Source organism: Salmo trutta, chromosome 27 (assembly GCF_901001165.1).
Source record: "Salmo trutta chromosome 27, fSalTru1.1, whole genome shotgun sequence".
NCBI lineage: Eukaryota > Metazoa > Chordata > Actinopteri > Salmoniformes > Salmonidae > Salmo > Salmo trutta.
Genome location: NC_042983.1, coordinates 35,847,466 through 35,871,055, shown reverse-complemented (window position 1 = coordinate 35,871,055; position 23,590 = coordinate 35,847,466). Strand labels below are relative to the sequence as shown.

Below are 23,590 nucleotides of genomic sequence, written 5' to 3'. Positions count from 1 at the left end.
ACCCTTGTCCTGGAGATCCTTGCTAATTAGTGACCTTAATTCATCCATCATGTAAGGGTGGAACAAAAATCCGTAGTCACCTGGCCCTCCATGGAATGTGTTTGACACATGTGCCCTAAATGATTGCGTTCTCACACTTTACCAGATTGCACAACATGTCATAAAATAAAAAGTCATAGAGCAATATAATCAACTTTTTTAGAGGCAATCTGCAGTTGCTTCATCCAATTTGGAGTTAATGAAATGTACCCACTGTTTCTTGAACAATATAACTTAGCTTAGTTCATCTGTCGTACCTCATCAGAACCCAAAATAAAAGCTTGTTTTACTCCACTGTTTGTAAACAAAGTAAATGTAAAGAAACACTATATAGTCACAAAACGGTTAAAACTGTAATTTTGTCATGGATGGTCAGCCCTGGCTTCCGTAGCTCTATGAATTTGAGTAGTTACATTTCTCCAGCCATATCCCTCAGCTGTTTAACAAAACGGTTGGGGAGATCGCTTTATTGTTTCACCTGCTGATTGCCGCTTTAACCTAGAAATGAAAGGTCTTTGGATGTGAGCTCTCCTGTCTATCTCCCAGAGCCTGACTATGAGGAGGTAGAGGAGGCTTCTAGGCGAGCGGCAGAGCGAGGACCCGACGTGGCGTCCACCCAGCTGCCTGCTGCAGCGGTGGAGCACCAGGTAGAGGTGCTACTGGAGGACTGGAACAGGGGGGCAGACATGCTGTTCAGTATCCACCCCATGGATGGCTCTCTGCTGGTGTGGCACGTGGACTGGCTGGATGAATATCAGCCCGGCATGTTCCGGCAGGTCCAGGTATGTTATCTTCATCAGTAAAGCAACCTAGCTGACATTTCTGTTGTTTTGCATCCCAATACAGTGCCTTCGGCAAGTATTCAGACCCCTTGACTTTTTCCACATTATGTTACATTACAGTCTTATTCTAAAATGGATTAAATTGTTTTCCCCCATAATGACAAACTGAAAACACTTTTTTCAAAAGATTCCTTATTTACATAAGTATGCAGACCCTTTGCTATGAGACTTGAAATTGAGCTCAGATGTATCTTGTTTCCATTGATCATCCTTGAGATGTTTCTACATGTTGATTGGAGTCCACCTGCGGTAAATTCAATTGATTGGACATGATTTGGAAAGGCACACACACCTGTCTATATAAGGTCCCACAGCTGACAGTGCATTTCAGAGCAAAAACCAAGCCATGAGGTCAAGGAATTGTCCGAAGAGCTCCGAGACAGGATTGTGTCGAGGCACAGATCTGGGGAAGGGTACCAAAAAATGTCTGCAGCGTTGAAGGTCCCCAAGAACACAGTGGCTTCCATCATTCTTAAATGGAAGAAGTTTGTAACCACCAAGACTCTTCCTAGAGCTGGCCACCCGGCCAAACTCGGCAATCGGGGGAGAAGGGCATGGTCAGGGAGGTGACCAAGAACCCAATGGTCACTCTGACAGCTCTCAAGTTCCTCTGTGGCGATGGGAGAACCTTCCAGAAGGACAACCATCTCTGCAGCACTCCACCAATCAGGCCTTTATGGTAGAGTAGCTAGACAGAAGCCACTCCTCAGTAAAAGGCACATTAAAGCCCGCTTGGAGTTTGCCAAAAGGCACCTAAAGGACTCAGACCATGAGAAACAAGATTCCTTGGTCTGTCTAAACCAAGATCGAATACTTTGGCCTGAATGCCAAGCATCACGTCTGGAGGAAACCTGGCACCATCCCTATGGTGAAGCGTGGTGGCAGCATCATGTACTACTCCCTTCACAGAACAGTGCCAACTGGCTCTAACCAGAATAGAAAGAGGAGTGGGAGGCCCGGTGCACAACTGAGCAAGAAGACAAGTACATTTGAGTGTCTAGTTTGAGACTGGCAGCTGGCAGCTTCATTAAATAGTACCCGCAAAACACTAGTCTCAACGTCAACAGTGAAGAGGCGACTCCGGGATGCTCCGGGAGTTCCTCTGTCCAGTGTCAGTGTTCTTTTGCCCATCTAAATCTTTTATTTTTATTAGCCAGTCTGAGAGATGGCTTTTTCTGTGCAACTCTGCCTAGAAGGCCAATATCCCAGAGTCTGGTATATGAGACTGGTATTTTGCGGGTACTATTTAATGAAGCTGCCAGTTGAGGACCTGTGAGGCATCTGTTTCTCAAACTAGACACTAATGTACTTGTCCTCTTGCTCAGTTGTGCACCGGGCCTCCCACTCTTTCTATTCTGGTTAGAGCCAGTTTGCACTGTTCTGTGAAGGGAGTAGTACACAGAGGTGTACGAGATCTTCAGTTTCTTGGCAATTTCTCTCATGGAATAGCCTTCATTTCTCAACAAGAGTAGACTGACGAGTTTCAGAAGAAAGTTCCTTGTTTCTGGCCATTTTGAGTCTGTAATCGAACCCATAAGTGCTGATGCTCCAGATACTCAACTAGTCTAAAGAAGGCCAGTTGTATTGCTTCTTTAATCAGAACTACAGTTTTCAGTTGTGCTAACATAATTGCAAAAGGGTTTTCTAATGATCAATTAGCCTTTTTTTAAATGATAAACTTGGATTAGCTAACACAACGTGCCATTGGAACACAGGAGTGATGGTTGCTGATAATGGGCCTCTGTACGCCTATGTAGATATTCCATAACAAATCAGCCGTTTCCAGCTACAATAGTCATTTACGACATTAACAATGTCTACACTGTATTTCTGATAAATTTTATGGTATTTTGATGGACAAAGATTTTAGCTTTTCTTTCAAAACAAGGACATTTTTAAGTGAACCCAAACTTTTGAACCGTGGTGTATGTAAATGTGATATTTCTGTTTTTTTATTTGTAATAAATTAGCTGTTTTTGATTTAACATTATGGGGTGTTGTGTTTAGATTGATGAGGGGAAAAAACGATTTAATCAATTTTAGAATAAGGGTGTAACGTAACAAAAAGTAATGTGGAAAAAGTCAAGGAGTCTGAATACTTTCCGTAGGCACTGTATATGTATGTGATCGAACTGCATGTGATCTCTGATGGATTGACCTACCCTGTCATAAAAAAAAAAGTATCAGTAAAGCTGCATAACTGACATTTCTATGGTTTCTGCTTCACAATAGAACATAACCTTTTCTGAGTTAAGATCACTTATGCAGTCAAAAAGCAAGCCATGAACTACCGCTCAGACTTTTAACCTAATACAGTTTTGGAGGAATTAGGTTTGTGCAGTAGGCCTAATACATTATCACAGCATATTGTCTGTATGCTTGGCCTTTCAATATTGTTCTTCTCAGACTGTATTATATTTCAAATCTCGAGCTTTGGTAACAAAATAGATCACTTGGCGCAGCACTTGCGAGGCACAGCTGATCAAAAATGTAAATAATTAGCTTTTTATTTTACTGGACTGATGGTACCTGCATCTGATGGCCATAGTGCTTTCAAGACAACTGTGAAAAAAGAACATCAAATCATGATGTCAGTGATCTTCAGGTCTGAGCTCTGGAAAGATGCCCGAGTTTCTGACTTTGAATTCTGAGTTGGATGACCGTTCAAAAAGATTCTTCCAAGTCGGATCTTGTTTTTTTCCCCCCCCCCAGAGTTACTAGTTGTGTTGAACCCACTGAAGTCTGAGATTTCCGAGTTCCCAGTTGTTTTGAACACTATATGTTTGTCTCAGCGGATGGACCATAGAGAGGGGACTCAGTCTTCCACCTGACGGCTAAACTCGAGTCGCACCGCATCCAAATCATACACATTCGTGTTGTTCCTATGACCAGAGAAAGTGAAATTCCTTGATATTAAAATAGACACGACGAGCTGCTAATAATAAAGAACGCAGGGCTATTGATACATTTAGCTACTCGTTCATTGCAGCGCGAGTGGAAGTAGAGATGTTTTTATGTTTTGTAATGGTGTTGAATAAAGAGAAACATAAAAACAGCAGCTCTTTGCTGTATTCTTTGACATTCTCTCTGGTCTTTTATAAAGTTATGAAATCTAATGTAGGTTAATATCAAAGTTTACTGTGGCCGGGGTCAGTTGGCACTGAAGCTATAGGCATGGTGATTTGGAGCTATCCGATTGGCCAGCGCAGTAGATGTACTCGATTTCGCCACAGATCTTCTGGTCTGCTGAGTAGGCAGATTTTTTTAAATATTTTCAGGCAAATGAAATGGTTCAAAACGGGAACACTTTGCCTAACCGGTGCACAGGACTTCTGAATCAAAGGCACCTACCGCCAACAGCGCAATTAAAAAAAAAAAAAAAAAAAAAAAAAAAGAAGCGCAAGCCTTTATCGTTGGCTTTTCTACAGAAATGTGTGGTGAGGCCTCCTGAGTGGTGCAGCGGTCTAAGGCGTCACTACAGATCTGGATTCGATCCTGGGCTGTGTTGCAGCCTGCCCCGAACGGGAGACCCATGAGGCGGCGCACAATTGGCCCAGCATGGTCTGTGAAGGGTTTGGCTGGCCCGGATGTCCTTGTCCCATCGCGCTCTAGTGACTCCTGTGGCGGGCCGGGCGCATGCACACTGACAAGGTCGCCAGTAGTACAGTGTTTCCTCCGACACATTGGTGTGGTTGGCTTCCTGGTTAAGCGAGCAGTGTGTCAAGAAGCAGTGCGGCTTGGCAGGGTCTTGTTTTCAGAGGACGCACGGCTCTCGACCTTTGCCTCCCCCGAGTCCGTACAGGAGTTGCAGCGATGGAACAAGACTGGAGCTACCATGAAATTGGGGAGAAAAAGGGTTAAAAAAAAAATCGAAAGAAATGTGTGGTGATCGACTAGGAATTCCGGTTGGTGACCACTGCAGTAAAATAATAAATTGGATATACAGTGCCATAAAGTATTCGTACCCCTTGACTTATTCCGCATTTTGTTGTTATAGCCTGAATTCAAAATGTATTAAAATAAATAAAAATCGCACCCTTCTATACAATTTAAAAAAAATAATTAATAAATGTATTCAAAATAAAATGCAGAAATCTCATTTACATACAGTACCAGTGAAAAGTTTTAGAACACCTACTCATTTAAGGGTTTTTCTTTATTTTACTATTTTCTACATTGTAAAATAATAGTGAAGACATCAAAACTATGAACTAACACACATGGAATCATGTAGTAACCCGAAGTGTTGAGTAAATCAAAATATATATTTGAGATTCTTCAAAGAAGCCACACTTAACAGATGCGCTTAGCCAGAGCAACTTACAGTAGTGAGTCCATACATTTATATATATTTTTTATTTTTTTCATACTGGTCCCCTGTGGGAATCGAACCCACAACCCTGGCCTTGCAAGCGCCATGCTCTACCAACTGAGCTACACGGGACTAGTTGTCTTCAGACATTTCCCTCACATTCCCTCTTCTCACTGATAATTATTTACATTTTATTCATTTGGTTATTGCTTAAACTATGAAAGGAGGTTCTATCAAAATACATCATAAGTAAGCGAAATCAACACACAAAACCAGACACTTCATCTTTTCAAACCCTTCATTATGGGCTGTACAATCCAACTTGCAAAACCATTGCAGTAGAAGGTTTTAACTTAAGACTTTCGCTTCATACAGTTACACATGCTTCATTAGACAATTTCATTTACGGATTCTGGAAGTGACATTTCAGCTGGAGCTTTTGTCGTGAGTGGCATGTAAATGACAGATCGACATCTCAATGCATTTTTTTCCCCTAAATGACTACATTTTTCAGTGTGCAGACCTCCACAATCAACCTGATACCCCAAATAAACAATTTTGGACAAGCCTAAATCAATTACGGGCATGGTTGATCATTGGTAAACTTAGTCAGTCCTAACAATTCTTAATCGAGTTTACTACATCTTGGGCAGGAAATCCTGTATACAAAATCCTGTATACAAAATCTAGTTGATAGTGTCCCGTTAAGTGGAATAGGCACCTTCTAAAGTAAACAATCCCAGAGGCCCTTTCTTGTAATCTCATAATGTTGACCTGTTGCATTGACATATGTCCTGCACTGACTGTCCCTGTGACATCAACTAGTCAAAATATGAAACATGTTGTTTCAACAAATCTGCTAGGTCCTTCAAAGTTGGTGCTGGCTTATCAGCTCAATATTCGGGTACTACAAATATTTACTTGGATCTACTTACATTTTGGACACAGTTCCACGTAATGGAAACAGATTTTTGTTTTAGGTGGCATTACCTTGTTACTTAAATCACTGGTGTTACCCAAACTATAGCATTGAGTAATGATAATTGGACATTTTCAAAAACGTATCTTTTTCAATTATTCATACCTCTGTCCCAATTGTCCCACTATGTCCCTTTTACAGCCTGTTTGAGTTCAGTGAGTAGCACGTATTTTCACTGGTGGGTTATCTATTTGTCCACAGGAAGCTTATCTCTAACCCAAACACCAGATGGCAGTCTCTAATATATTGTCCCAAGGCTCAATCCCTCCATTTGTCATGTGACCTTTTATTGAAACATTGTCTTCTTCAAATTACTAAGATATTGCATTATTAGAGTGCTTTCTGAAAGCCACTAATATTACCATTTACTTTGTTGGTTTCACTAGTCTCCATATCTGTTTCCTTCAAGACCCTCCCAATCATTCCATAGTAAGTCTGGCACCTGAGACAGTATAAACTGGGAGGCAGTGTCAGACCCCTACTCCTCCTGGGGGAGTGGTTCAGGACAGACTGGAAAACAGTGTCAGACCCCTACATCTCCTGGGGGAGTGGTCCAGGACAGACTGGAAAACAGTGTCAGACCCCTACATCTCCTGGGGGAGTGGTTCAGGACAGACTGGAAAACAGTGTCAGACCCCTACACCTCCTGGGGGAGTGGTTCAGGACAGACTGGAAAACAGTGTCAGACCCCTACTCCTCCTGGGGGAGTGGTCCAGGATAGACTGGAAAACAGTGTCAGACCCCTACTCCTCCTGGGGGAGTGGTCCAGGATAGACTGGAAAACAGTGTCAGACCCCTACACCTCCTGGGGGAGGGGTTCAGGACAGACTGGAAAACAGTGTCAGACCCCTACACCTCCTGGGGGAGGGGTTCAGGACAGACTGGAAAACAGTGTCAGACCCCTACACCTCCTGGGGGAGGGGTTCAGGACAGACTGGAAAACAGTGTCAGACCCCTACTCCTCCTGGGGGAGTGGTTCAGGACAGACTGGAAAACAGTGTCAGACCCCTACATCTCCTGGGGGAGTGGTCCAGAACAGACTGGAAAACAGTGTCAGACCCCTACTCCTCCTGGGGGAATGGTCCAGTATAAACTGGGAGGCAGTGTCAGACCCCTACACCTCCTGGGGGAGTGGTTCAGGACAGACTGGAAAACAGTTTTTCAATAAATTGTAGCATTAAGTCATTTTTATTTAACTAGGCAAGTCAGTTAAGAACATTATTATTTTACCCTCCCCTAACCTGTGCCAATTGTGCACCACCCTATGGGGCTGCCAATCACGGCCGGTTGTGATACAGCCCAGGATCGAACCAGGGTCTGTAGTGACGCCTCTAGCACTAAGATGCAGTGCGTTAGACCGCTGCGCCACTTTGGGGTTTTAGTTAACAGAAAATCAGGTTCAACATTCATTGGTCCTATTGAACAGGGCATGGGTATTGTTTCAAAATGTATTACCGGGGTGGAGGGAATCCCATAAGCTTTTATCATTTTATTGGTTGGGGGTAAATCAAGTCCCGTACCTTTACCAAAAGTGGATATGCGCCAATCTTTAGACAGACCCGTTTAGACAGTCATACAATGCTTTAACCTTATCTTTATAAAATGATCCATAAAGGGACCACCCTGAACTTTCACACCACTTACGTTTCACACCACTTACGTAAGTCTACATAAAATAAACGTCCCTTTTTCAGGACCCTGTCTTTCAAAGATAATTTGTAAAAATCCAAATAACTTCACAGATCTTCATTGTAAAGGGTTTAAACGCTGTTTCCCATGCTTGTTCAATGAACCATAAACAATTAATGAACATGCAACTGTGGAACGGTCGCTAAGACACTAACAGCTTACAGACGGTAGGCAATTAAGGTCACAGTTCTGAAAACTAAAGAGGCCTTTCTACTGACTCTGAAAAACACCAAAAGAAAGATGTGCAGGGTCCCTGCTCATCTGTGTGAACGTGCCTTAGGCATGCTGCAAGGAGGCATGAGGACTGCAGCTGTGGCCAGGGAAATAAATTGCAATGTCCGTACTGTGAGACGCCTAAGACAGCGCTACAGGGAGACAGGATGGACAGCTGATCATCCACGCAGTGGCAGACCATGTGTAACAACACCAGCACAGGATCGGTACATCCGAACATCACACCTGCGGGACAGGTACAGGATGGCAACAACAACTGCCCGAGTTACACCAGGAACGCACAATCCCTCCATCAGTGCTCAGACTGTTTGCAATAGCCTGAGAGAGGCTGGACTGAGGGCTTGTATTCCTGTTGTAAGGCAGGTCCTCACCAGACATCACCGGCACCTATGGGCACAAACCCACCATCGCTGGACCAGACAGGACTGGCAAAAAGTGCTCTTCACTGACGAGTCGCGGTTTTGTCTCACCAGGGGGTGATGGCCGGATTCATGTTTATCGTCGAAGGAATTAGCATTACACCGAGGCCTGTACTCTGGAGCGGGATCGATTTGGAGGTGAAGGGTCCGTCATGGTCTGGGGCGGTGTGTCACAGCATCATCGGACTGAGCTTGTTGTCATTGCAGGCAATCTCAAAGCTGTGCGTTACAGGGAAGACATCCTCCTCCCTCATGTGGTACCCTTCCTGCAGGCTCATCCTGACATGACCCTCCAGTATGACAATGCCACCAACCATACTGCTCGTTCTGTGCGTGATTTCCTGCAAGACAGGAATGTCAGTGTTCTGCCATGGCCAGCGAAGAGCCCGGATCGCAATCCCATTCAGCACGTCTGGGACCTGTTGGATCTGTGAGGGCCATTCCTCCCAGAAATGTCCGGGAACTTGCAAGTGCCTTGTGGAAGAGTGGGGCAACATCTCCCAGAAAGAACTGGCAAATCTGGTGCAGTCCATGAGGAGGAGACGCACTGCAGTACTTAATGCAGCTGGTGTCAGCAGATACTGACTGTTACTTTTTGATTTTGACACCCCCTTTGTTCAGGGACACATTATTCAATTTCTTTTAGTCACATTTCTGTGGAACTTGTTCAGTTTGTCTGTTGTTGAATCTCGTTATGTTCATACAAATATTTACACGTTAAGTTTGCTGAAAATAAAAGCAGTTGACAGTGAGGATGTTTTTTTTTGTTTTTTTTTGCTCAGTTTAGTATTCTCTCCTTCTATATCTTCACACCACACAGAATCCCTATATACCGTTATCAATCAACTTAGGTATTTATATCCACACCACCCCATCTGCATCCTGTGCACCATATTTATCTTCAACGGTTCTCTAGCCTCCCCAAAACTATGGTACAGTGGTCCCAGATCACATGGACAATTCTCAGAAATGCCTATAGACTTCTACTTCCTATACATATTAAACAGCACCACGTGCTATTACTAGAAGTCCCAGACTACGATGGGCAGTGGTGGACGGAACCCCCTTACTAAGGTTCTAGATCGAAAAACTCTCTGTCCCTCAATTATTTGCGGATGATGTGTCTCCTCCTGGGCAGCTCGCAGTATGGGTCTGGGCGGGTCCTCATCATCTTTTGGTTAGACGGGAATTTCCCTCACGTTACATAAAATGCCCCACTGGTTTTCCTCGTAGACCCTCACTAGAAAGCTCTGCAGGCAGAATCAATCGTCCTGTTTCGTTGACTCCAAATTGTTGTGGAAATTCAACACAGGGACACTCAGTCCCTAAAGTACCAGTCTGAAGTCTGCCAGGAGCTCTGTCGGGGCAGTCCCGTTAGTTCTCTTATTTACGGCTGTACAAACAAGCTTCACAGGCATGGTTCATAGGGTTGGTTCCTGTATGTGACTGGCGCCGTCTCCTATCTTATAGAACATATTCTGGGCGTTCTGACAAAAGGTCTGAAGAGGGGTCATGACGGTCTTCCCTTCATATCTCTACCCAGCATCTACAGGAACCAATGATTGTATGAGACGAGATGTAAAATTCGATGCTATTTCTTCAGACAACAAAAATTACCTCACAATAGTTTCTGCTCTGAAATGCACTGTCAACTGTTGGAAATTTTATATAGACAGGTGTGTTTCTTTCTAAATCATATCCAAACAATTGAATTGGCCACAGCTGGACACAAATCAAGTTGTAGTGGCATCTCAAGGATGATCTAAGGAAATCGGATGCACCTGAGCTCATTTTGGAGTGTCAGCAAAGGGGTGTGAATATTTATGTAAATTAGATATTTCTGTATTTCATTTTCAACAAATGTGCAAACATTTCAAAAAAATAATGTTTTCACTTTGTCATATTGTGTGGAGATGGGTGAGAACAGAAATTGATTTAATCCATTTTGAATTCAGGCTGTAACACAATGAAATGTGGAATAAGTCAAGGGGTATGAATACTTTCTGTAGGCACTGTGTTAAGTGGTCTGACTGATTTCATTTTTGTTTCTTTTTTGTGTCTTTTAATACGTGGAATATTAACATAAATCAACGTGCTATTCGTTGAAAACAACATTAGCTGTCTCCAAGAAACGAATCGTTTTGACAGTTGCATTGTACAGCTTACATTTTAATGGATTCTCACTGACGCTGGGTTAATTATATTCTAATTAAGTCTGACATTATTTGAAATTGGAAATGCATTTATCTGCAGTATAATGGTTGGGCCTCTTTTGATCCGGCAGTCAACGCTGCTGATGGAATCTCAATGACATCCAGGTTTATTAGGGCTGGCTGCCTTCATTTGATAAAAATGGCAGAAAGCGTAATGCATAAAGTAATAATATGCTAATTATCTTTGGTGAAGAAGTGAAGCGGCACCGACTGACCAATCATGTCTCCGTTGTCCCGTGACAGGTGTCCTTTGTGTCCCGGATTCCTGTGGCCTTCCCCACGGGCGACGCCAACTCCCTGAGCCGCAGCGTGGTCATGTACGCCTGTAACAAGAACGTGGACCTAGCCATCCAACATGGCCGCCAGCGGCCTGCCGGCCTACCACATTCCTCGTCGGTGCTGATTCCCTACGGCCAGAGCAAGGCGACCTCCTACTCCAGCAGCCTGCGCCTCAGCATCTTCACCCCCAACGTGCTCATGATCTCCACGCACTCCGATGGCTCCCTCAACCAATGGGCGGTCAGCTTCGCAGAGGAGTCGGCCTTCTCCACTGTGCTCAGCGTGTCCCACAAGTCACGCTACTGCGGCCATCGCTTCCACCTCAACGACCTGGCCTGCCACTCCCTGCTGCCCCTGTTGCTCACCACCTCACACCACAATGCCCTGCGCACCCCCGACGTGGACAGTGTCCCCGCCCCCTCGACCACCCTTTCTCAACCCCTCGGGGGTGGGCCCAGCCGGGTGTCCCTGGGCGCTGTGTCGCAGGACCCCAACGCCATTTACAGCGAGCTCATTCTGTGGAGGGTGGATCCAGTGGGACCGCTGTCCTTCTCTGGAGGGGTGTCTGAGCTGGCCAGGATCAACTCTCTCCACTCCTCCGCCTTCTCCAATGTAGCCTGGCTGCCCACACTCATCCCCAGCAACTGCCTTGGTAAGGAAGGAGACAGTCAGTGTATTTACCTTTGAAAACTCTGGTAGCTACAATATCTGTCAGCAGATGGCTTGTTGCAATAGTTTTCTTCTCTACTGCAGGTGTCTACTGCAACTCTCCCAGTGCCTGCTTCGTGGCCAGTGACGGTCACTCGCTGAGGCTTTACCAGGCTGTTATTGAAGCCAAGAAACTACTCAGCGAGCTCTCCAACCCAGATATTTCAGTAAGTCGACCACCAGCACACTGTCTTTTTGATATCTCAGATTAACAATTTTTATTTACCCTCACTATTCTCGATTTCTAAACATTTACAAATATATATATATTTTTTTACTTTGTCTCAGAAATATGTCGGCAAAGTTTTTAACATCATCAGCCAGCAATCGACTGCTAAACCAGGTTGTATCATCGAGCTAGATGCCATTACTGACTTCGTAAGTATACGTTTATGGAAGAAGGAAATATGTTCTATTGAGTGCACACAGATTTTCACTGACCTTTTTCAGCACCATGATTGGGGTTTGCTAGGCATAGTAAGCGCAATCCGATATTCAATACATGACTGAACTCTATTTAACACATTGTTTAATGGCTTCTTGCCATCTTAATGAAAAGTTCAGCCATGCCATAGATGTTTTACACTGTAGCCTATCCAGTAGGCCTTAAATCATGCGGAGCTACCCACCAAGTCACAGCCTGGCCTTGGCATGAAATAATTAACTTTTGTGTGTGTGTATTATGATGATGATGTATGGTTAGATTCTATGTATTTATGTATGGAAGCATTAGCACACTCTTTAATTGTTCAAGACACTTTTCCCCTCGGTGACAAAGTATTTCCTGTCCTATTGTGTGTCCTGTCTAGCTCAGTTGGTAGGGCATGGTGCTTGCAACGCCAGGGTTGTGGGTTCGATTCCCACGGGGAACCAGTACAACAACAAAAAAAGTATAAAAATGTATGCACTCACTACTGTAAATCGCTCTGGATGAGAGCATCTTGCTAAATGACAAAAAATATAAATGTAAAATGTGTGTTCTGCAGCAGGGGAAGGAGACTCAGCTGCTGCATGTGTTTGAAGAGGATCTGATTCTGGGCAGTGAGCGGAGAGATGCCACTCAGGAAGCTCCCGCTACAGAGACTGGTAGGATTAGGAGACACACTCACTAATACAACCTTCACTTTACTCTCCAGTCCATCTCATTCAGTGTGATGTACATGTCCTTGTGTGTGTTTGTTTTTGCTCCTGCAGCCTCCAGCCAGCCAGGCTTCTCCGCCCGTTTCTTCCTGGTGGTGGTAGAGTTTACCCAGACTGGCAGGTCTTTCCTGCATATGTGGCACCTGCAACTGGCAGCTGGCCAAATCACTATGGGTGTGTGACCTCAAGGGTCCATTTCTATGTTACAGCATTGTTGGGCATTGTGTGCCAGCCAGCCAGCTTTAACCTGGCTCTAAAAAAACGATTTGTTTTTGTGTGTCTTTACAGACGAGACCGGCGCTCCGCCTGAAAAGGAGAACGTGACTTTGTCGCCAATGAACAGCTCCTTTAGCTTTGAGACGTTCAGCTCCCCCTCGGCCCAGAAGAACAAGCCTTGCACGTCCAACCTGCAGAGTGCCAGTCGCCTCACCCTGGCCACTCACAGGTTGTACAGCCAGGAGCTAGCTCTTCCAGACGGCGTTGAGGTGATCAGTGTCACGCCCTCAGCAGGTGAGAGGGCACTGAACCACAGTCACACCGCCCTCTTCTCCTGTATAATGGGACAATTCTGTTTGTTCTTCCACAGGAATGTAATCAACTCACAAAGTGTTGGCTAATTCTATAGAATGGAACCAGTTCAACTGAAATTGGATAAGAGATCATTAACAGCCCTTTGTTTGGCAAGGTTTTGGGGGTGGATGCATCTTTGTTACTTTGCTGGCATTTAACTGTTACATTTCAGTATAGATATAGCTTAAGTCAATTGTTAAAAAAAATAAATAATAATAATTAACTAGGCAAGTCAGTTAAGATCAAATTCTTATCTACAATGACGGCCTAGGAACAGTGGGTTAACTGCCTTGTTCAGGGGCAGAACGACAGATTTTTACCTAGTTAGCTCGGGGATTCGATCCACCAACCTTTCGGTTACTGGCCCAACGCTCTAACCACTAGGCTACCTGCCGCCGCAAGTGTACAAGCCTACCCAGGAAGTATGGCTAAACTAACTAACCAATGATTGTTCTTGTTCCAGGTCATCTGAGCGCGTCCTCCCTGCAGCCGGCAGGTGGCGCTCCCTATCTCCTGGCCACTTCCTGTTCAGACGGGAAGGTGAGGTTCTGGAGGTGCAGGGTGGCTGCAGTGGAGCCAGACACCAAGGAGCTGACATACACTTGGGAGGAATGGCCTCTATTGGTGGAGGAGGGGCTGGGCAACAGCAGTGCCGTGACCGTGTCAGGCAGACCAGTCACGGTCAGCTGTTGTCACACCAGCCGCATTGCAGTGGCCTACCGACACAACCCTAGCCCTCACCTGAGCCCTAACCCTAACCACCTGAGCCCTAACCCTAACCACCTGAGCCCTAACCCTAACCACCTGAGCCCTAACCACCTGAGCCCTAACCACCTGAGCCCTAACCCTCAGCAGGGTGTCAGGGAACCACTGGTCCATGTAGGGTTATTCCAGTGTGAGTCCACAGGTGGCTCCCACTGGGTGCTAGAGCAGACCCTCGTCCTGGATGCCTCCACTCCCACTGGTAACAATAACATGGAGAGTGGCGCCAAGGGCCTGAATGTGGAGAATAATAACCTGGACATCTATCTGCCCAATGACGCCTGCCTGGGGACCTCTGGTAAGAGTCTGGTCCACCTGGACTGGGTCTCCAGGGAGGACGGCTCCCACATTCTTACTGTGGGGATTGGTTCCAAACTCTACATGTACGGCCTGCTCTCTGGCAAACCTCCTGAACTGGGCCTGTCTGAGGGCCCCAGGGAGCAGAGCTCTTCCCGCCTGGTCCTCCTGCGCTCCGTGGACCTGGTCTCCTCCGTGGAAGGCTCCTTGCCCATCCCCGTCTCCCTGTCCTGGGTGAGAGACGGCATCCTGGTGGTGGGCATGGACTGTGAGATGCACGTGTACTCCCAGTGGCAGCCCCCGGCCAAGTCCACGACCTCAAACACCATGACCACAGACATGGGCAGCGTGTCGTCCCTCCTGGCTGCAATGAAACAGAGCCATGAGGAGGGCCTGAACCCCGCTCCTCCCAAGAAGAGCTTGACCAGGTCCATGACCAGCCTGGCCCAGAAGCTGAGTGGGAAGAGGACAGTGTACGACCTGCCTGCGGAGATGGAGGACTATGGGCTGTTTGAGGCGGCACACCACCTGTTCCCCACGCTGCCCCAGTACCACCCGGTACAGCTGCTGGAGCTCATGGACCTGGGGAAGGTCCGGCGGGCCAAGGCCATCCTCTCCCACCTCGTCAAATGCATTGCCGGGGAGATCGTGGCCCTCAAAGACAACGGCACCAACCAAGACAAGCGTCTCCGCTCGCGCACCATCAGCGCCGGCGGCAGCACCTCCAGAGACCCCAAGCTCTTCAGCAAGGGCGAGAGCTCGGACTACACAGAGATTGACTCCATCCCTCCCCTGCCCCTGTACGCGCTGCTGGCGGCCGACGAGGACTGCTCCCCCAAGCCCAAGGACAAGGTGGCCAGCTTGAGTGGAGACAGTGGCCACGGGTCCAGTCAGACGGACGCCTACGATGAGCTCTTCCAGAGCAGCGGGGTGGGTGTGGACGACCTGGAGCATATGGAGAGCGACCAAGAGGACGGCGGTGCTAAGGTCATAGACCTGTCTCAATATAGCCCCACCTTCTTTGGGCCAGAGCACGCCCAGGTTCTGTCCAGCCACCTGCTCCACTCCAGCCTGCCGGGCCTGACCCGCATGGAGCAGATGTCCCTCATGGCCCTGGCCGACACCATCGCCACCACAAGCACTGACATCCGGGAGAGCCAGAGCAGGGGTAAAGGTACGGTATCTCATTTAACCCAACACAGACTGTCCTTAATAGTCCTTCTCCTTACAAAATGTTGTTCAATGGACTAATATGAACAAAGGGGGTGTATTTGTTTTATTCTAGTAGAAGGCCTGTGAGGAGGAGTACTGATGGTCATATTCTTTCCATTGACTAGGTGGAGAGACTTTGGATGAGTGCGGTCTGAAGTTCCTGTTGGCTGTGAGGCTCCATACGTTCCTGCTGACCACCCTGCCTCCTGCCCATCGCGCCCAGCTGCTTCGCCAAGGTAGGCAGGGCTGAACTCAACACAACTGAGCACAGCAGCCCACTGAGGCTCAGAGGGCTAGAACATGATGCTTGTTGCAACACTAGACTTGTGGGTTTAATTCCTGCATGGCTGACCTATGCTGATTAGCCTATTTATTTTTGTAAAGAATACATAAATTAAATCAATGTGGGTAAATTAACATATTATTACATGGTCAAACAACTCTAGCTCCTCCAGCCTGGTGCTGTGTAGACTAGTGTGATGTTTGATTGTCTTGACAACCTGTGTTTGGTCCTCCAGGTCTGTCCACCTGTCACTACGCCTGGGCCTTCCACTCCGAGGCTGAGGACGAGCTGCTCCACATGTTACCTGCCTTGCAGAAAGGAGACCCCACCTGGCCCGAGCTCCGCGCCATGGGCATGGGCTGGTGGCTCAGGAGCACCAATAAACTCCGGAGGTGTATTGAAAAAGTGAGCCCATGTGTCCCATATACCTATTGCGATCATTTTTCCTCCCTTTAAATAAATATATACATGCATGCATACATACAGTGGGGGGAAAAAGTATTTGATCCCCTGCTGATTTTGTACGTTTGCCCACTTACAAAGAAATTATCAGTCTATAATTTTAATAGTAGGTTTATTTGAACAGTGAGAGACAGAATAACAACAAAAAAATCCAGAAAAACGCATGTCAAAAATGTTATAAATTGATTTGCATTTTAATGAGGGCAATAAGTATTTGACCCCTCTGCAAAACATGACAGTACTTGGTGGCAAAACCCTTTTTGGCAATCACAGAGGTCAGACGTTTCTTGAATTTGGCCACCAGGTTTGCACACATCTCAGGAGGGATTTTGTCCCACTCCTCTTTGCAGATCTTCTCCAAGTCATTAAGGTTTCGAGGCTGACGTTTGGCAACTCGAACCTTCAGCTCCCTCCACAGATTTTCTATGGGATTAAGGTCTGGAGACTGGCTAGGCCACTCCAGGACCTTAATGTGCTTCTTCTTGAGCCACTCCTTTGTTGCCTTGGCCGTGTGTTTTGGGTCATTGTCATGCTGGAATACCCATCCACGACCCATTTTCAATGCCCTGGCTGAGGGAAGGAGGTTCTCACCCAAGATTTGACGGTACATGGCCCCGTCCATCGTCCCTTTGATGCAGTGAAGTTGTCCTGTCCCCTTAGCAGAAAAACACCCCCAAAGCATAATGTTTCCACCTCCATGTTTGACGGTGGAGATGGTCTTCTTGGGGTCATAGGCAGCATTTTTCCTCCTCCAAACACGGCGAGTTGAGTTGATGTCAAAGAGCTCCATTTTGGTCTCATCTGACCACAACACTTTCACCAGTTGTCCTCTGAGTCATTCAGATGTTCATTGGCAGACTTCAGACGGGCCTGTATATGTATTCTTGAGCAGGGGGACCTTGCGGGCGCTGCAGGATTTCAGTCCTTCACGGCGTAGTGTGTCACCTATTGTTTTCTTGGTGACTATGGTCCCAGCTGCCTTGAGATCATTGACAAGGTCCTCCCGTGTAGTTCTGGGCTGATTCCTCACCGTTCTCATGATCATTGCAACCCCACGAGGTTAGCTCTTGCATGGAGCCCCAGGCCGAGGGATATTGACAGTTCTTTTGTGTTTCTTCCATTTGCGAATAATCGCACCAAATGTTGTCACCTTCTCACCAAGCTGCTTGGCGATGGTCTTGTAGCCCATTCCAGCCTTGTGTAGGTCTACAATCTTGTCCCTGACATCCTTGGAGAGCTCTTTGGTCTTGGCAATGGTGGAGAGTTTGGAATCTGATTGATTGATTGCTTCTGTGGACAGGTGTCTTTTTTTATAGGTAACAAGCTGAGATTAGGAGCACTCCCTTTAAGAGTGTGCTCCTAATCTCAGCTCGTTACCTGTATAAAAGACACCTGGGTGCCAGAAATCTTTCTGATTGAGAGGGGGTCAAATACTTATTTCCCTCATTAAAATGCAAATCAATTTATAACATTTTTGACATGCGTTTTTCTGGATATTTTTGTTGTTATTCTGTCTCTCACTGTTCAAATAAACCTACCAATAAAATTATAGACTGATCCTTTCTTTGTCAGTGGGCAAACGTACAAAATCAGCAGGGGATCAAATACTTTTCCCCCCCACTGTACAGTGCATTTGGCAAGTATTCAGACCCCTTGACTTTTTCCACATTTTGTTATGTTACAGCCTTATTCTAAAATTGATTTTTTTTTTTAAGAATAATACATCAATCTACACACAATACCCCATAATGACAAAGCAAAAACAGTTTTTTTTTTATGTTTGCGTATTTATAAAAAATGTAAAACTGAAATATGACATTTATATCAGTACTCAAACACTTTGCTATGAGACTCAAAATTTTGCTCAGGTGCATCCTGTTTCCATTGATCATCCTTGAGATGTTTCTACAAATTGATTTGAAGTCCACCTGTGGTAAAAGTAATTCTGTGGAGATGGGATAACCTTCCAGAAGGACAACCATCTCTGCAGCACTCCACCAATCAGGCCTTTATGGTAGAGTGGCCAGACGGAAGCCACTCCTCAGTAAAAGGCACATGACAGCCCGCTTGGAGTTTGCCAAAAGGCATCTTAAGGACTCTCAGACCATGAGAAGCAAGATTCTCTGGTCTGATGAAACAAAGATTTGGCCTGAATGCCAAGCATCATGTCTGGAGGAAACCTGGCACCATCCCTACGGTGAATTATGGTGGTGACAGCATCATGCTGTGGGGATGTTTTTCAGCGGCAGGGACTGGGTGACAGTCAGGATCGAGGGAACGGAGCACAGAGCGTACAGAGAGATCCTTGATAAAAACCTGCTCCAGAGCACTCAGGACCTCAGACTGGGGTGAAGGTTCACCTTCAAACAGGACAACGACCCTAAGCACACAGCCAAGACAATGCAGGAGTAGCTTCGGGACAAGTCTCTGAATGTCCCTGAGTGGACCAGCCAGAGCCCGGACTTGAACCTGATCGAACATCTCTGGAGAGACCTGAAAATAGCTGTGCAGCGACGCTCCCCATCCAACCTGACAGAGCTTGAGAGGATCTGCAGAGAAGAATGGGAGGAACTCCCCAAATACAGGTGTGCCAAGCTTGTAGCGTCATACCCAAGGAGACTCGAGGCTGTAATCGCTGCCAAAGGTGCTTCAACAAAGTACTGAGTAAAGGGTCTGAATACTTATGTAAATGTGATATTTCAGTTTAGTATTTCATATAAATTTGCTACAATTTCTAAAAACCTGTTTTTGCTTCGTCATTATGGGGTATTGTGATATCATTATGGGGTATTGTGATGTCATTATGGGGTATTGTGATGTCATTATGGGGTATTGTGTGTAGATTGAGGCAAAAAAATCTGCAAAGCTCTCATCAACGCAAAGGGTGGCTACTTTTGAAGAATCTCAGATATAAAATATATTTTGATTTGACACTTTTTTGGTTACTACATGATTTCATATGTGTTATTTAGTTTTGATAGTTTTGATGTTCACTATTATTCTACAATGTATAAAATAGTAAAAATGTGAGATACTAAACTGAGATCTTCAGTTTCTTGGTAATTTCTCGCATGGAATAGCCTTAATTTCTCAGAACAAGAATAGACTGATGAGTTTCAGAAGAAAGATCTTTGTTTCTAGCCATTTTGAGGCTGTAATCGAGCCCACAAATGCTGATGCTCCAGATACTCAACTCGTCTAAAGAAGGCCAGTTGTATTGCTTCTTTAATCAGGACAACAGTTTCCAGCTGTGCTAACATAATTGCAAAAGGGTTTTCTAATGATAAATTAGCCTGATAAACTTGGATTAGCTAACACAACGTGCCATTGGAACACAGGAGTGATGGTTACTCATAATGGGCCTCTGTACACCTATGTAGAGTCCATTACAAATCAGCCGTTTCCAGCTACAATAGTCATTTACAACCTTAACAATGTCTACACTGTATTTCTGATCAATTCAGTGTTATTTTAATGGACAGAATTTTTAATGGACAGAATGTGCTTTTCTTTCAAAAATAGACATTTCTAAGTGACCTCTAACTTTTGAACGTGTGTGTGTATAGATAAGTTATTGGTTGCCTTTGAGATACAAAAGGAGAACAGAGTCAGATTGTGCTGCAACACAGAATTCAGTAATATCAATCAGAGAATGTGGAGTGACCTATATACAAATGTGTTTTTCTACCTCCGTTATTCATCAGGTCGCAAAAGCGTCTTTTCAAAGGCAGAACGATCCTCTGGACGCCGCCATCTTCTATCTCGCTATGAAAAAGAAAGCAGTGGTCTGGGGACTGTACAGGTAACGTCTTTGAGTAGTTCTTGAATATAATTTCCCATAACCCCTGAAAAGATTGAAACAATTATTTCACATTACAGATAGTCTAATGCCAACGTGTGTTGTTCCATCAAGGTCTCAGAAGAATGCCAAAATGACAACGTTCTTCAGCAACAACTTCGGTGAGGAAAGGTGGAGGAGGGCTGCCTTGAAGAACGCCTTCTCTCTGCTGGGGAAGCAGCGCTTCCAGCACTCTGCAGCCTTCTTTCTTTTGGCAGGCTCCCTCAAGGATGCTGTGGAGGTAAAAATGTCCTAATTTCACTGTCAGCAGCTACAGTAGATATGATGTCCACCTTTTTCATACAAAGGTTTTCAGGAGAGAGGTAGCTCTCTTTAAAAATATATATAATTAAATACAAAGTTGTATCTTTGAGCATTTATGCAAATTACGTCTGGCCATGCAAAGGGTAGAGGTGACCTTATTTGATATTTCTGTGAGGTATTTTTCTGTGCTGCTACTGCAAATGCTTTCAACACTGTTGGTTTGGCCTGCCTTGTACAGGTTTGCCTGGAGAAGATGCAGGACCTGCAGCTGGCCCTGGTGATCTCCCGGCTCTATGAGTCCGAGTTTGAGACGTCCTCCACCTACAAACGCATCCTGCAGAGGCACGTGCTGGGCCAAGACCGCCAGCTCCCTGCCCACCAGGACCCCTTCCTGCGCAGCACGGCCTACTGGGTACTGGAGGACTACAGCCGGGCCCTGGATACTCTGCTGGAGCAGCCTGCTGCCCCAAACCTAGCGTCCCCCACTCAGGCTGGCCACACAACTCAACCAGGTAGTAGTAAGAGAACGATGCTTTTTCCCTTCTTAGATTTGACGTTTGATTATTTTGAGGTAAATTGATGATGTGAATGCCTGGGGAAATGACAAAGCTATGATTTGCAGGTACCTCGTCCACGTCCCTCTGTAGCCCGGAGGTCTTCAACTTCTACACCTACCTCCGCACACATCCCTTACTGCTGCGCCGCCATTTTGGCTCGTCTGAGAAGACCAGGGTGGGTCTGACAGCGGAGGGTCGCATGGCAAACTCAATCAGCCTGGTGGAGAGGAGGCTGTTCTTCACCGCAGCCTACGCTCACCTGCAGGCCGGCTGCCCCATGCTGGCCCTGGAGGTCCTCTCCAAAATGCCCAAAGTTGTCAAAAGATCCAAGCTCCACCAAGACGATACCACCAACCCCGACCTGAGCGAGACGAAAAAGGAACAGGCGTCAGATTTGGACTGGTCTCAGCCCGCTTTGAACGGCTTCGAGTCTGTGTCAGACAGCTTGTCCAATAGCCAATCGGACTCTGTGCTGAGTTTTGACTGGGGCCAGCCCTCTGTGTCGGTTCAGGATGAAGCCCTGGAGTTGAAATGGGACAGCGACAAGGAGGAGGAGGACGACGACGACGAACCACAGGGCTTGGCCATGAAGAGTGCCGACAACACCAGTAGCGTCTTTCAAGACGCCACCTCTCCATTGACGGAGACGCTGCTGGACGAGGGTGACGTCCTCATGCCCTCTGAGGACATCCTGGCCGCTCAACTCAAATTCAGCGCCTGCCTGAAGATCCTGACCACGGAGCTGCGGACCCTGTCCACGGGTTACGAGCTGGACGGGGGGAAGCTACGCTACCAGCTGTGCCAGTGGCTGGAGAGGGAGGTGGTGGCCCTGCAGAGGTGCTGCAGCTACAAGCCCTGCCTGCCGGAGCTGGCCCTGGGAATGGCAGGGCCAGGTGGAGAGGAGGCGGCCCAGGCCCAGCCTGGTGAGGCCCAGCCTGGTGAGGCCCAGCGCACCCGCAGATACTGGCTCCAGAGCAACCAGCCTCTCCTGCGCATGTTCCTCAGCTACTGCAGCTTGCACGGCTCCCACGGAGGAGGCCTGGCCTCGGTACGCATGGAACTCATCCTGCTGCTTCAGGAGTCCCAACAGGTACAGCACACACTAACACACACTGTATGTTGTCAATCTTATTGAAATGAGTAACAAATGGATACAATAACCATATATACTGTGTACAAAACATTAGGAACCCCTTTTGCCTTCAGAACGGCCTCAATTGGTCAGGGCATGGACTCTACAAGGTGTTCCACAGGGATGCTGGCCCATGTTGACTCCAATGGTTCCCACAGTTGTGTCAAGTTGGTTGGATGTCCTTTGGGTGGTGGACCATTCTTGATACACACGGGAAACTGTTGAGCATGTAAAACCCAGCAGCGTTGCAGTTTTTGTCTCGAACCAGTACGCCTGGGACCTACTTCCATACCCTATTGGAACTTAAATATTTGTTCTTGCCCATTCACCCTCTGAATGGCACATATACACAATCCATGTCTCAAGGCTTAAAAATCCTTCTTTAGCCTGTGTCCTCCCCTTCATCTACACTGATTTTAAGTGGATTTAACAAGTGACATCAATAAGGATCATAGCTATATTGGCCATATCATAAACCCCTGAGGTGACTTATTGCTATTATAAACTGGTTACCAACGTAATTACATTCTGTGATATATACCAAGGCTTTCAGCCAATCAGCATTCAGGGCTCCAACCACCCAGTTTTATAATTATACTGAACAGAAATATAAACGCAACAACAATTTCAAAGGTTTTACTGAGTTACAGTTCATATGAGGAAATCAGTCAATTGAAATCGATTAATCTATGGATTTCACATGACTGGGAATACAGATATGCATCTGTTGGTCACAGATACCTTAAAAATAGAAGGTAGGGGCATGGATCAGAAAACCAGTCGGTATCTGGTGTGACCACCATTTTGCATCATGCAGGGCGACACATCTCCTTCGCATAGTTGCTCAGGTTGTTGATTGTGGCCTGTGGAATGTTGTCTCACTCCTCTTCAATGGCTGTGCAAAGTTGCTGGATATTGGCGGGAACTGGAACACTGTCGTACATGTCGATCCAGAGCAGTCCAAACATGCTCAATGGGTAACATGTCTGGTGAGTATGCAGGCCATGGAAGAACGGGGACATTTTCTGCTTCCAGGAATTCTGTACAGCTCCTTGCAACATGGGGCTGTGGATTATCATGCTGAAACATGAGGTGATGGCGGTGGATGATTGAGACGACTATGGGCCTCAGGATCTTGTCACAGTATCTCTTTGCATTAAAATTGCCATCTATAAAATGTATTTGTGTTCATTGTCCGTAGCTTATGCCTGCCCATACCATAACCCCATCGCGACCATGGGGCACTCTGTTCACAATGTTGACATCAGCAAACCGGTCGCCCACACAATCCCATACACGTGGTCTGCGGTTGTGAGGCCGGTTAGACCTCCTGCCAAATTATCTAAAACAACATTGGAG

General features: G+C 46.2%; 1 protein-coding gene across 8 annotated transcripts in view; it reads left to right on the top strand.

Moving 5' to 3' along the window:
- The window catches only part of dmxl1 (Dmx like 1), a 61,929-nt gene that overhangs the window by 13,414 nt on the left and 24,925 nt on the right, over window positions 1-23,590 (top strand). For 6 of the 8 annotated variants that reach the window (XM_029717899.1, XM_029717905.1, XM_029717902.1 and 3 more), the window contains exons 12-25: window positions 586-821; window positions 10,971-11,658; window positions 11,760-11,881; window positions 12,003-12,092; window positions 12,701-12,800; window positions 12,909-13,028; window positions 13,143-13,364; window positions 13,888-15,657; window positions 15,821-15,931; window positions 16,214-16,383; window positions 20,145-20,242; window positions 20,354-20,519; window positions 20,781-21,057; window positions 21,165-22,189. In XM_029717899.1, the coding sequence (XP_029573759.1) occupies window positions 586-821; window positions 10,971-11,658; window positions 11,760-11,881; window positions 12,003-12,092; window positions 12,701-12,800; window positions 12,909-13,028; window positions 13,143-13,364; window positions 13,888-15,657; window positions 15,821-15,931; window positions 16,214-16,383; window positions 20,145-20,242; window positions 20,354-20,519; window positions 20,781-21,057; window positions 21,165-22,189 (5,195 nt within the window). The remainder of the gene's footprint in view (window positions 1-585; window positions 822-10,970; window positions 11,659-11,759; window positions 11,882-12,002; window positions 12,093-12,700; window positions 12,801-12,908; window positions 13,029-13,142; window positions 13,365-13,887; window positions 15,658-15,820; window positions 15,932-16,213; window positions 16,384-20,144; window positions 20,243-20,353; window positions 20,520-20,780; window positions 21,058-21,164; window positions 22,190-23,590) is intronic. The other 2 variants (XM_029717903.1, XM_029717901.1) reach the window with 2 other exon arrangements.